Source organism: Melanerpes formicivorus, unplaced genomic scaffold (assembly GCF_026170545.1).
Source record: "Melanerpes formicivorus ecotype bairdi unplaced genomic scaffold, bMelFor1.0.p_v2 SCAF_58, whole genome shotgun sequence".
NCBI lineage: Eukaryota > Metazoa > Chordata > Aves > Piciformes > Picidae > Melanerpes > Melanerpes formicivorus.
In genome coordinates, this window is record NW_027142410.1 from 3,286,231 (window position 1) to 3,300,504 (window position 14,274).

Sequence of the window (14,274 nt, forward strand, 5' to 3'; positions counted from 1 at the left end):
TTGGTGTCACCTGCAAATTTACTCATGGTGGACTCAATCTCCTCATCCAAATCAGCAATAAAGATATTGAACAGGATGGGGCCCAGCACTGATCCCTGGGGCACACCACTGGTGCCTGGCTGACAGCTGGCTGTGGCACCATTCACCAGCACTCTCTGGGCATGGCCCTCCAGCCAGTTCCTAACCCAGCACAGTGTTGCTGTCCAAGCCAGGGGCTGACAGCTTGGCCAGCAGTTTGCTGTGGGGGACAGTGTCAAAGGCCTTGCTGAAGTCCAGGCAGACTACATCCACAGCCTGCCCCACATCCACCAGGCAGTCACCTGATCAGAGGAGATCAGGCTGGTCAGGCAGGACCTGCCCTTCCTAAATCCATGCTGGCTTTCCCAGCAGTGCAAAAGACAAAAGCATGGGATCCCACATCAGGTAACTCTAGAACTGTTCAGAGAAATAGAATCCTCTAAATGCCTGGAAACCAGCAGACATTGGGAAGGAAAGATCTAGAGTTAGGATGTAAGAAACTCCCTGGAGATCTTCGTGTAAGGGCATGCATTATACATGACAGTGCAACTGCGTGAGACTTCCCCTGCACACCCAACAATGACCTGTAAGCAGGACCTGTCACTGAACCAAAAGCCCATCTGCACCAGTGCAAGGGTGAAAGAGCTGTCAAAAGCCAGCAGTTCACCAGACTTAACACGATTTAAGAACCCCACTTGCTTTAGGTAAATTTCCTGACAAGATGCAAGTGATACACCCCCGTGCACAGCCACTCCTAAGGTAAGAAAGTGACGTGCCTGGACTGAAAAAGTCAAAAGCTCAGTCAAACATTTAAAAGCTGAAGAATCACACTTGACATCAGAAGCATTCACTCAGGGCCAGCCTCCAAAGAGCCAACTGTTTACACCTTTCTGAGTGTATTTTCTTTGCCTATTCTGGTTGACCTGAATGCTTGCCATCTAACAAAAGCTGACTCTGTTGGTAACAGAGAGATATGCTGGAGAACAGCATAATCTGATGAAGGGGAGAAACCTCAGCCCTTTCATATACAATTCTCACACAAATTGTGAGCTGAAGATTCCTTTACAGAAGATCCCACCAGAAATTACCCAAAGCAGACAGTTCACTTAATGGCTACCACGTCTGGGCAGCTGCTGTTCGTGCAGATGGGCTTTTTAATGCAGTTCCAGCCTCCATCACTTATTTCTAAGCTGCACCCATCTGGCAGTTTCCTTTTCCTGTTTTCCTTCCAGATGTACTGTTAATTCAGAAGTGAATCTACAGATCAAAATATGCCCATGCATGTATTACCATGCCCCAGACTTACACAGGATGGCGAGCTGCAAAAGCCAAGCAGCCTTCTCTTCCCTGCCCAATTAATGAGTAATGCTCAGACCCAAAGAAACCCTGGTTCTAGGGTGGCTGTATGATTTTTCTGGCCCTGCTGCCACCTGCACCTCCTCCCAGTGTCATTTAATTTGCAAAGATGTCTCTTTTTCAGTACACATCAATCAACTCCCTGCCCCTTGCTGTAGTCTTAGTATCAAGCAAATGCAAAACCCCAAAGCAGTTACTTAGCAGCAGACCTTCAAAGCACTTGTGTGAATGAGCCCCAGGACCAAGTCACACTGAGAACGTCTAGCTCAAGCATCCCCTCACCTCAAGGCCAACGACACCACCGAAAGCATTGCTACCTTGGAATCACTCTGAAGGAATTGACGGGTCAAGAGCCAAATTGATTGGCTCACCATCACCAGCTAACTCAGAGCAGACATGCTATTGCTCAGGGAAACTCTGGTCCTTCGTTATCATAACAGCTTTTAAAACGAGCAGCCTTCTCCAGTCATCTCAAACACTTTGCTGAAGGCCACCTCCATGCCCAGTGGAAATCCATCCCAGATAGCAATCAGTCTCCCCTTGGTGGTTCTCAGCAGGGTCTGAGAACAAAAGAGCTGAGCTCTGCTTCCTCTCTCAGAACTGTAGCACCAAGTACAGAGCCTGCGATCAGTGCTGAGCAGGATCCACTCAGCACAGGCGTGGGGAAGCGAGGGCACGCACAGCCCTGCAGGGCTGCACCCATCCTGCTCTTCCTCCTGCTCCTCCTCTCCATTTTACCTCTGATTCCCTCTCACTCCCTTAGACCAAGATCCTGCGACAATCCAGAGCCAACTTCAAGATTCAGGTAAGAGATTCAAGGATTTGCTGCTTACACTGTTACAAGAGAATCCCGAATTCCCACAGCACATCCCAACTGCCTATCAGAGGGACATGCAACAGGACAAGCCGATCCGGCCCGGCCCCGCACCCCAGCTCCGGCAGCAGCTACACCGCCAACACCGAAGCAGCGACTGCAGCTCCGCGATCTCCCAGTCTGTGTTCTCCTCGTAGTGCTTCACCGGACAGTCCCTGCCCGCCGCGCCCCGCAGCCTCCCGCGGGCCGGGCAGAGCTCGCCGCTTCCCGCGGAAACAGCCGGCCCTCCGCGGGAGGCAACACCCAGGCAAAGGGGCCGGGGCTCCGGGCCCAGCCGTGGCCCTCCCGCTCAGCCTCAGCCCCGCCACGGCGCCCCTGCCCCGCCACTGCGCCCCGCCACCGCCGGGCCCCGCGGCCCGCCCCGGGCCCCGCTGAGCCGCTGAAGCACCAAGAGCCTGGCTCACCCTCCCCGACCACCACACCCAGCCCGCCACCGGTACCTGCCGCCGCTCCTCCTGCCACCACCTGGCCCGCCTGTCAGCCGCCCCTCGGCATCCGCCGCCGGCCGGAAGCACGGCCCCGCCGGGGCAGCACCGCCCCGCTCTCCGCGGGACGCCGTCCGGCCGCGCCTGCCGCCCCTCCGCCGCGTTCCGCCCGCGAGGAGCAGCCTAGCACCGAGCTGTCGCCCGCGGGTCCCGGGCTGCTGCCCAGCACCGCCTGCCCGCCGCTGCGGAGCCTGCCACCCGGGCTGGCGCTGGGGCCGTCACTGTGGCCAGCGCGGGGCGCGGGCGTGCGGTGCCTGGGCCGAGCCCTGCTCCTGGGATCGGCCGGCGGAGCCCGGGAGCAGGCTGTGGGGCAGGGGTGGAGGAGGTGAGTATCGGGGGCGGTGAGGCTGGCGGCTGTGCCTGCGGCCGACCCTGCGGCCGTGCCTTGCAGCCTGGTGCAGCGGAGCCCGAAGGAGGCGTTGGGCTGGGCGGGCGGCTGGCAGCGGCTGCGGACGCGGCAGCCCGTCGCGGCGGGCGCGGAGCTGATCTGCTGGCCCCAAGAAGCCCGCGGGGCTGCGGCGGAGGAGCGACGCCCGGACGGAGGCCAGGGGTAGCGGCGCTGCGGGAAGCTGGGCCGAGGGGGCAGCTGGCAGCCGCCGTGGAGGCGGAAGGGGCCTCTCCCGGCGGGACGGCGGCGGAGCCCCTCGCAGGTGGGTGCTGCACGGGGGACTCGCGTCCCAGCCTGAATGAAAGGAGTGGGCTGGCGACCCGCTGCCTTCAGTTGTCCCTGGCATCTGTGCGTGGTGCGTTCCCCCACAGCCCCTCCAGGACTCTGTCCTGACCTGTTGCTTTTAAGAGCTACCAGCTGGCAAAGGAGCATGCTGCCCTGTTTATGCTAGTCTTGATATCCCCTAGAAAGACTGTCTAAAAAAATACATTGAGGCTGCACAAGCACTGTCTGTGGTGAGAGAACAGATTTCCACTATCTCAAGGAAAACAAAAAGAGTCAGAAAAACAAGTCATAAATTAATAGTTTTAATACCAGAGCTCAGGATCACTGCATAGCAGAGTATCTGTCTCCAGTGCTCATGTTCCTTTGATGCAGTAGTAATTGTGTCATATGACAACAACCAACCAGTATTAACTTGCCCACCATGCTTTGTGTTTGTACAGGGAATCCCGATGTCTCCAAGGTGGTAGCTGATGAAAGCACAGTCACTGATATCCCTACTAAGGTTAGCAGGCTGGCTGCCAAACATTTCCACGGGCTGCAAGAAGAGGAAAGCGCAGTTTCCAGATGTGAGCTGAGGCCTGGGATTCAGCACCTCAACCATTAAGACCAATGGCAAGTGCAGGGAAGAACTGGACAAAGGTGTGGATCCCAGATCAGCAGTAGAAAGAGTGGAGATGGGGCATAAACAGGCATGTCCAGGAGACCTGGATCTGTTGTCACCCTTGAGTGGGGTTCAGCTTAGTGCTCACTTGGTTAGAAGGCTATGCAAAGTGCATGCACTGGCCAGCCAGCTTGAGAAGTGCCTGCAGGAATTTGGTGGAAGGACAGCTAGGCAGGAATCCCAGCAGCTCAGTCCTTCTGAAGGAGAGAATGTAGAGACTTGTAAGAAAGAGAGCAAAACTTCCAAAGATTCCAGACTGGCACCCCCAGAGCATGGGGGAAAGGGCCCATTGGAGGGGCCTGAGAGGCAGGAAGAACATATGGAGCTGGTGGAGGGTCATTCTGGTAGCCCAGGCCCCCCACCAAAAGCAGTGTCCCAGAAGGAGACGATCAAGCACAAGTATTGCTGTGAGCGGTGTGGTAAAGCCTTCCTGCAGCTCTGCCACCTCAAAAAGCACAGCTTTGTCCATGGTGGCCACAAGCCCTTCCTGTGGACAGTGTGGCAAGAGCTACAGTTCAGAGGAGATTGAAAGCCCATGTGTTGGCCCACCAGGCTGTGCGACCTTTCCAGTGTGATAAGGCTGACTGCACCAAGAGAGACTTGCCGGAGCACCAGGTCCTGCATAGTGGCCAGCGCCCCTTCTGCTGCGAGCAGTGGGGCAAGGCCTTTGCACGCCGACCCTCCCTCGTTCACAAGAGAATCCATCTTGCCACTGGGAGCGGCCCAGCTGGTACCCAGGGATGCCAGTGTGCCGTCTGTGGCCGCCGCCTGGCCAGTCCCAGCTCCTTGTGCAGCCACCTGCGCCTGCACACAGGGGAACGCCCTTACGCCTCTCCCTACTGCGACAAGGACTTCTGACAGCAGAGCAACCTGCGCGAGCACCTGCGCCTGCACACGGGCCAGAAGCCCTACAGGTGCTGCTTCTGCGGCAACGCCTTCCCCAGGCTGCCAGAGCTGCGGCGGCACCTCACCTCCCACACGGGTGAGGCCCACCTGTGCGCCGTGCGTGGCAAGGCGCTGCGGGTCCCCCGCACGCTGCATGCCCACCAGTGCATGCCTTTTCCGCTGCGAGCGGTGCGGCGAGGCCTGCACCCTGGCCACCAAGCTGCAGCGCCATCAGAAGGCTGCGTGTTCAAATCGCGTCGGGGTCACCATTTGTTGTTGTATAGATGTTCAAATCACCCTGACTTAGCTTCCAGGGCAGGATGTAAGCGGGCGAAGACATTACATTATATAGCAAAGTTATATAGCCTATCAGAAGGCACAAAAGTCACATCTCAACTGGCCATTTTCTACTGGCATGGGTGTAATTAAGGCATACAGTAGGCTAAAATAACAAAACACTATTTTAACACATCCAACCAAATTCTGCCTGGTTTCTCTCCTTCAGTTACAAGACGTTTACATTCGTTTCTGAGTCAAAGACTAAACATAGTCTTCTCTAATTCGAACAAAGGCAAATCTTCCCCAAAGCCTCACAAAGATAACCAAAACCAGCCTTCTCCTACATCCACCTGCTGGCAGGCCCTACAAATGCCAGCTCTCTGGTGTGAGCTACACCGTTCCCCGGAGCTTTACATGTTATCTGCTCACCCACAAGTCAGAAAAAGACCCTGAGGAACTCACTGCTGCAGTGCCCCACTTGCTGTGGACCTGGGGCAGGCAGCAAGGAAAAAGCCTCAAAGGAATGGCCTCCAAGAGGAGGCTGCAGCAGAGCCCATCCTGCACATGGTGGAGGTGCCAGGGCCAGCAAACAAGGCTGAGCTGCTGATCACAGCCAGCAGCCACTGCATTGCTACTTACCAGTCACAATGCAGTGCCCCAGGTCCTGGGGCACATGGGAGGCCTGCTGGGCATGTCCCATTGGCAGAGGACATCGTTGAACTCACCATCTCCAAACATGATGACAAACATTACAGTGCAGAATGAGGGCTCACCAAGTGAGCTCACCAAGGGCTCACCCAGGTGGCCAAGAGGGCCAATGGCATCCTGGCCTGCATTAGGAATAGTGTGGCCAGCAGGAGCAGGGAAGTCATTGTGCCCCTGTACTCTGCATGGGTTAGGCCACACCTTGAGTCCTGTATCCAGTTCTGAGCCCCTCAGTTTAAGAAGGACATTGAGACACTTGAATGTGTCCAGAGAAGGGCAACAAGGCTGGGGAGAGGCCTTGAGCACAGCCCTGTGAGGAGAGGCTGAGGGAGCTGGGATTGTTTAGCCTGGAGAAGAGGAGGCTCAGGGGAGACCTCATTGCTCTCTACAACTACCTGAAAGGTGGTTGTAGCCGGGAGGGGGTTGGTCTCTTCTCCCAGGCAACCAGCACCAGAACAAGAGGACACAGTCTCAAGCTGCCCCAGGGGAGGTTTAGACTCGAGTTAAGGAGAAAGTTCTTCACCGAGCGAGTCATTCGTCATTGGAATGTGCTGCCCAGGGAGGTGGTTGAGTCATCGTCCCTGGAGGCATTCAAGAGGAGATTGGACGTGGCACTTGGTGCCATGGTCTAGTTATGGGGTCTGTGTTGATAGGTTGGACTTGATGATCCTCAAGGTCATTTCCAACCTTAGTTATACTGTTATACTGTAATCACTTGACTATCTCAACCTGCTCTGGCTTCTTCTGTACTTATTAAAATGTAAAAACAAACAAACAAAACCAACAAAGCTCTCCTGTCTCTATGACAAGGCCCTGTGGCTCAACCCCACAGAGAGTCAGTAGTCTTGGAGGTAACTGCCTGTGTAGACCTAGGTCTGTTTGGCAGCTGCTTCTTGGAGCTATGAGCCTGCCCCTGCCACATGCTGAGCCTGGGGCAGGGAAAGAATTTGCTGTTTGTTGGGAATCACTTAGAGAAGACACCCACGAGCAGGGCTCCTGCTTTGCCTCTGTTACACTGTCAGTAGGTGACAGTGTACTGAGGAAGGCAGGAAACGTCTCAAAGCAGCAGCTCTGAACAACTTCCTTTCAAGTTTGTCTTGCTGTAATTAATTATTGCTATTCGGCACTTCCATGGGCTTTTAGTCTTGGAGCTCAGCAGTGCTTCTGATCACTTGAAGGTGATGCTGCTGCCAGACATTGTGGGGAAGCAGCTTCCCAAGTGTTCACAAGGTGTCTGTCATGTGGGTTTTTTGAAGAGCTTTTTTCCACAATTAGCAGCAGTAAAGCTTTTCCTTGGAGTTAGGGCTGAGTGTTGTTCCTTCTCTGCTGTCATCTGTTTTGCTTGCTACCAGCTGCCTACCCTTACAGTGACTGGACAGTCTGTTTGAGGACATGAAGGGATACCTTCTTGTCTCACTGTGCAAACACGATCCTAGAATAGTTTGGGTTGGAAGAGACCTTAAAGGTCATCTAGTTCCAACCCAACAACCATGTGCAGGGACACCTCCCACCATAACAGGTTGCTCGAAGCCCCTGGCTTTGAACACTTCCAGGGTCTTCTGAGAAGTGGCTGAGAGAACTGAGATTGTTTAGTCTGGAGAAAAGGAGGCTGGGGTGAGACCTTCTTGCTCACTACAGCTACCTGAAAGGAGGCTGCAGCAAGGTGGGTGTTGGTCTCTTCTCCCTAGTAACAAGTGATATGATGAGAGGAAATAGCCTTAAGTTGCACCAAGGGAGGTTTAGTTTAGATATTAGAAGAAACTTCTTCACTGGGAGAGTTCTCAAATACTGGAACAGGCTCCCCAGGAAGTGGGAGTGTTTGAAACTGGAGATGTTTAAAAGACAGATGTGGTGCTGAGGGACATGGTTTAGCACTGGGCTTGGTAGAGTTAGAGAATGGTTGGACCCGTTGATCTTCAAGGTCTTTTCCAACTGAGTCTATGATTCTGTCTTGCTCCTCTCTAACATTTGCATTTCCCAAAAAGGAAGTTCTGGGGGGTTACATTTTCTGGGCTTTCTATGCCCCCTGCACGAGAGGAGAAACCAGTGTCACCAGGGAGCCATCAGCAGTTCCCTTTTGGGTTGCTATGATGCAGTAATGTGGCAATCTGAAAAGCCATCCTCTGGCTTCTACAACCTTTTCCATAAACTAATGACTAGTTTGCAGACAAGGTGCTCCAGTCACATCCACAGCACTTCGATGTGAAGTGAGGCTGGAACATGAATTCGACTAACCAGCCTTTAGGTGTCCTTGGTTTTAGCTCTTTAAAGTCAGGAAGCAGATGAGCTCAGTCTTTGCCCTGAGTGCTTGGAGACAGAGCAGTGGGAGCACAAGTTCTGTGAGGGGGACTTGTATTTGGAGCTGCAGTGCATCCTTCTGTTCTCTCTTTGGTGCCTGTCCTAATTCTTGCAGTTTCCAAATATTGACACAGCTGCAAAGCGTTGTCACTGGAGCTGGGCTTCTGCACAGCATTGGAACAGTCAGTTTAGTGTTGGGGGGGGGAATTTCAACCCATCACACATGTGCTCTGTCACAGCAGAAATGGGAGAGAAGGAGGAGCCACTGAGGGAAGGGGAGGGAAGGGAAGGGAAGGGAAGGGAAGGGAAGGGAAGGGAAGGGAAGGGAAGGGAAGGGAAGGGAAGGGAAGGGAAGGGAAGGGAAGGGAAGGGAAGGGAAGGGAAGGGAAGGGAAGGGAAGGGAAGGGAAGGGAAGGGAAGGGAAGGGAAGGGAAGGGAAGGGAAGGAAAGGGAAGGGGCAGAACCCAGGCCCCTGTTGCTTTGTCTGCCAACCTGTGACTACTCATTCTGTTCTGAGATGAAAGGAGCAATTATGAATCAGGTCTTCACAGAAACATCGTTCACCTGAGAGTTGATCTGTGTAGGTAGAGGCAGGGCTGTGCTGTGCTGCATATATCACTTGGCTGAAGGCTAAACTTAGCCAGCTTATTCTGACTGATGAGCACCTGGTGATGATGCCACCACCGTGTCTTTGTTTATGAATACAAAATTATGATTACAGTTGTTTATTCCTAAGAAAATCCTATAAAAGCCCTGAAGAACAGAATAGAATAGAATAGAATAGAACACAATACAATACAATACAATACAATAAACCAGGTTGTAAGAGACCTTCAAGATCATCATGTCCAGCCCATCATCCAACACCACTTAATTAACTAAACCATGGCACCAAGCACCCTATCAACTCTCCTCCTAAACACCTCCAGTGATGGCAACTCCACCACCTCCCTGGGCAGCACATTCCAATGGGCAATCACTCTCTCTGTGAAGAATTTCTTCCTAATATCCAGTCTGAACCTCCCCTGGCACAGGACACAGACTGTGTCCTCTTGTTCTGGTGCTGGCTGCCTGGGGGAAGAGACCAAACCCCACCTGGCTACAACCTCCCTTCAGGTAGTTGTAGAGAGCAATGAGGTCTCCCCTCAGCCTCCTCTTCTCCAGGCTAAGCAACCCCAGCTCCCTCAGCCTCTCCTCACAGGGCTTGTGCTCCAAACCCCTCCCCAGCTTTGTTGCCCTTCTCTGGACACGTTCCAGCAACTCAACATCTTGCCTAAACTGAGAGGCCCAGAACTGGACACAGGACTCAAGGTGTGGCCTAACCAGTGCAGTGTACAGGGGCACAATGACTTCCCTGCTCCTGCTGGCCACACTGTTCCTGATGCAGGCCAGGATGCCATTGGCCCTCTTGGCCACCTGGGCACACTGCAGGCTCATGTTCAGCTATTAAAGAGCATAGGGCCCAGCACTGATCCTTGGGGCACACCACTAGTGACTGGCTGCCAGCTGCAATGTTGGTGAACCTCAGCATGTGTTGGGATGGGATGCGTGCAGCATGCCATGGTCTGACTAGGTATCTATCTGCTGCTGTACAGCTTCATGATTGCAGCAGCATCAGGAGGGTGTAGGGCTGTCTTGTGCTATGCCAAATAAGCAGTATTTTAATTAATACATACAGGGACTCCAGTGCCTTTCTTACTGGGGTCCATAACAAACACTACATTTGGTGTAGGTGGCAGGATCCTGGTGAGAAATGACTTACTGGAAGAAGGTCAGTGAGAAAAAGCATGAGAGCCTGCCTGGTCCCACACGCTGGCCTGGGACCAGTGACACAGTGTATTGCTGGTAATCATTATGCAGTAGCCATGTCAATCACCTGGCTGGCTGGAGCTCATGTGCACCTGTTAGCCTCAGAGCTCTAGGCAGCAGGAACACAGGTATCCTGGCTGGTGAGGCTCCACCATGCTGGCTGGGCTTCAGGGTGCTGCTGCAGTGCTCTGGGTGACAAGTCTGTCAGATGGTTGGGGTCCTTCATGTTGGCAGGGCCTCACCAGGTGTCAGGCATGCATGTAAACTGAAGTGCTACACTTAAACCTCACTCCACAGCCAGGGTTCAAATCTCAGCCAACCTGTAAACTGGCTTAAACCTGACCAAGGTGTTTGAATGAAACAGCAGCAGAAGGCTATGAGGGAAAGGGACAATTCTCTGCATCCTGAGTTCCTTCCCTCTTGGGAGCTCCTCTATCCTCAGGGACAGGGGAACCATCAGGGGACACAGAAACACCTGTGGGAGGGTATGATGGGGCAGGGTTGTGCATTCATCCTCTGTGATTGTATCTAAAGTGTTACTGGTGGTGACCATGCTGTGTACCGCACTTCAGGGATATATTCAGAAAGACCCCAGCTATTGAACCTGCAACTGTATCCATGACAGAGCAAAGGCCCCAGAAAACAGAAGGCCAAAGCTTCCATACTCCTGCTTCTTGGAAGTTGGAAAAATATTTCCATAGGAAACAAACAATTGCCAAAGGCTTTCTTCATTTAAAAAGAAGAATTCACTCATAGAGGGAAAGACATCAAAACTCCCAGCTGTGTTGAAAGCCATAACTGGGGGGGAAAGGTATGACTTAATTCTCTTAACCTAAGAAAGAAAATAGCATCCATTCATGGGTGGATGAGGGCAGAAAGAAACCAAAATGACAAAAAGTGGCTTACAGGAGCAGTGAGCAGATGGAAGAATCAAATGCTTCAGGGATGGAAGTTAAAGCCCCTGAAGAGGTGGAAGCCAATCAGATCCTGGGCTGCATCAGAAGTGTGACCAGCAGGTCGAGGGAGGTGATCCTCCCCCTCTACTCAGCCCTGGTGAGACCCCACCTGGAGTACTGTGTCCAGTTCTGGAGCCCCTATGACAAGAGGGATGTGGAGGTGCTGGAAGGTGTCCAGAGAAGGGCCACAAGGATGATCAGAGGGCTGGAGCACCTCTCCTATGAGGACAGACTGAAGGAGTTGGGGCTGTTCAGTCTGCAGAAGAGAAGGCTCCGAGGTGATCTAATTGTGGCCTCCCAGTATCTGAAGGGGGCCTACAGGAAGGCTGGGGAAGGACTTCTCAGGATCTCAGGTAGTGATAGGACTAAGGGGAATGGAATGAAGCTGGAGGTGGGGAGATTCAGGCAGGATGTGAGGAGGAGGTTCTTCACCATGAGAGAGGTGAAACCCTGGAATGTGTTGTCCAGGGAGGTGGTTGAGGCCCTGTCCCTGGGGGTGTTTAAGAGCAGGCTGGATGAGGCTCTGGGCAGCCTGATCTAGTGTAGGGTGTCCCTGCCCATGGCAGGGGGGTTGGAACTGGATGATCCTTGTGGTCCCTTCCAACCCTGAATGAAACTATGAAACTATGAAACTATGATGCATGCTCTCCTGCTGCAGAGGCTAACCACAGGAGTGGCAGAAGCAGACAGGAGCCTTAGAAGCACATTATAGAACAAGAAAAGGCTATAATATCTTTAATTACTAATGTTATAAGACACCAGAAAGGGCTGGAAAATGCCCCAGAATATAGCAAAAATCTCCAATTAACAAGCAAAACCAACATAAAGAAATAGCTGAAAAGTGATGGAGGCAACTCTTGAGATAAAAGGTTTCAGCACTTACAGTTAACCTAGTGGCCCTGCTAGGTGGATTTAGAATAGAATAGAATAGAATAGAATAGAATAGAATAGAATAGAATAGAATAGAATAGAATAGAATAGAATAGAATAGAATAGACCAGGCTCGAAGAGACCTTCAAGATCATCGCATCCAACCTATCATCCAACACCACCCAACCAACTAAACCATGCAGCCAGACATAGTGACAAAGTGGTTGCTTTCAGAAAGGTATTCTTTAAACAAGTGCTTAAGCAACAGAATGAATGTAGGAACCAGAAGAGAGGTAACTTTAAAGGAAGATGGCATAGGTAAGTAGTATTAGAGGAGATTCATGGCTGGCTGATAACCAATCTTAACTGTTGTATTCTAGTGTTGCTTAAAGTTAACCCTATGTATAATATTGTATGGCACCATGGAAGGTGCCAACACCTTTCAGTTAAAGGAAAGAGAAGAAGATGATAAGAATCTATGCAGAAATATATTAATGTTGACCAAAGCTGCAGTGTGAAGGGTGCCTGCTTACTGTGAAGAAGAGGCAGAGGGAGATGCAGGAATGGAAAAATAAACAGTGACTGAGAATACTGAGAGTTCCTATGAAGGGAAATATGCTGGTGATCCACATAAGTTAAGATGAGAACATGCAGGCCAGTGCTGCACATACCACTTTGCTGCAGGATAACACTTGGCCAAGCTAAACCTAACTGGGGAGCCTGCAGATGGCTTCTGCTTTGTGCTTGATGATGCCACCACTGCATCCTTGTCTGTGTCTTAGAAGGAAGCAGCATATCCCTATGTGAACGTTCTTTTGGTTGACAGCAGAAATGACAAAGTTGTTTACTTCTGAGGGAATCCTATGAAACCCCTGAAGACCATGACACTGGTGAACTTGAGCACAGACACTCATTGTGCAGCATGGCATGGGCCAATGCTGTGCTACATTGAGCTCCCAGCTTTTGAAGGGCTGTAAGATCACCTAAGTGCTATCTCATTTTGCCTTCTACTGTTATCTCCAACAAATGCTGTTTTAACCAATGCTTTACAGTCTGGGTGCCTTTCTTATTGGGATCCATAATGAACACTTGCCACAAGTGCATCACACCTTCATGAAACAGTAGCATGTCTCTCATTGGTACAACTCTGGGGTGGGCAGCAGTCTTCCTGCAGTGCTATTTCTTCCCTCCATAACCACACAGGCTTGCTCAGTTACGCCTGAGGGAAGCAGCCTCGAGGTCACTTGTCCCACCTGAAAACATGAGACCAAATGTAAATTATCATATAGGGAGTACAGAAACTGTCCTGGCTGCTCTCTCCCTTGTCAGCTGAGCAAAGCCCTCTGCTTGCCAGCCAGGCTTACGCAAACATGGGGCTGTTTGTGCCAACTCTTATGGCGAGGAGAGGAGAGGTGGTGGCTGCTGCGGGGGATGACAGCGGCTCTGATTTCACCACTCTTCCAGAACCTGTTTGTGCCCTGATCGTTCCTCCTCATCTCTTGCCTGTGTGTTCCACCTAACCGCTGCTTCCTCCTGCAAAGTAACTCAGGGTGTTTCTGAGGCTGTGCCTAATCCTCTATTCACACAACCCTCCAGCCAGGGCAATCCCAGCCACTTCTAAAGGTGTCTCTCCAAAATCCAGGGGTGGGTGTGAGAGAGAACAGGAGATACTCTTCAGTGAGGAAGGGAGTCTCTGCAACTGCTCTTTGTACCAGTGGCCACAGAGTCATTCCTCAGCCACCCTAATGCTAATATTTGCACTCCTTCTATGGAGGCAAACATTACAGATATACCTGCTGTACAGAGGCACAGCACAAAACATGCTCCCTGCTGGCAGAAGCACTTTCATGCCAAGCGGCAGTTCGTGCGAATACCTCCATCCTGCTCTCCCCCTGCCCTCCCTTCTGCTGGTTCCTCATTCTGCCAGTTTTCTGCTTTCTGTAGGAATCATTAGAGCTTTCCCAGCTCTGCTAACCCAGTTATTGACTTACTAGCTGATGTCATGACATCCAGACTATTCCTGTCTCCCTGTTCCTGGAAGCCCTTGTTTTCCTGCTTGGTTTTGAGCATACTAACTCCTTGCTCATCAGAGTTTCTATTTTCTTTTGGATATACTTTTTTGTGTTCCACTGGGGTGGGAATAAAAGAGGGAGCCCAAACTTCATGCTGCTTCATCCCCCTCCATGCCACTGGGAATTGCAATGCAGTGGGAAGTGTGCACTGCCAATGGCATTGCTGACCTAACTAGAAGAAAAATACACATTCTTCATCAGCTGTCACAGACACCCCTTCTGCTCCTTGACATGGGAGAAGGAAAAGACTTAAAATGTATGGTCTGGTGCCAAAGTAGCTGGGGCTGAGCTTGCTGAAACCTGCAGGGAGAAAAGACAACTGGTCTCCAGGGA

The 14,274-nt window shown here is 51.9% G+C and overlaps 2 protein-coding genes across 5 annotated transcripts in view; one reads left to right on the forward strand and one right to left on the reverse strand.

The window, feature by feature from the left end:
- Positions 1 to 2,748, reverse strand: part of ARHGAP1 (Rho GTPase activating protein 1) — a 29,370-nt gene extending 26,622 nt beyond the window's left edge. For 2 of the 4 annotated variants that reach the window (XM_068161517.1, XM_068161515.1), the window contains exon 1: positions 2,689 to 2,747. The gene's annotated coding sequence lies outside the window, so the exon portion shown is untranslated. Of the gene's footprint in view, positions 1 to 2,688 lie in introns of all 4 variants that reach the window. The other 2 variants (XM_068161514.1, XM_068161518.1) reach the window with 2 other exon arrangements.
- ZNF408 (zinc finger protein 408) lies at positions 598 to 5,606 on the forward strand. The gene is given in 11 exon segments (XM_068161376.1): positions 598 to 722; positions 1,251 to 1,332; positions 2,138 to 2,179; positions 2,424 to 2,983; positions 3,080 to 3,282; positions 3,285 to 3,383; positions 3,847 to 3,997; positions 3,999 to 4,553; positions 4,555 to 4,590; positions 4,592 to 5,125; positions 5,127 to 5,606. Coding segments are annotated over 11 exon segments (2,520 nt in total). The 3' UTR covers positions 5,260 to 5,606.
- Positions 5,607 to 14,274: the final 8,668 nt, after the last annotated feature.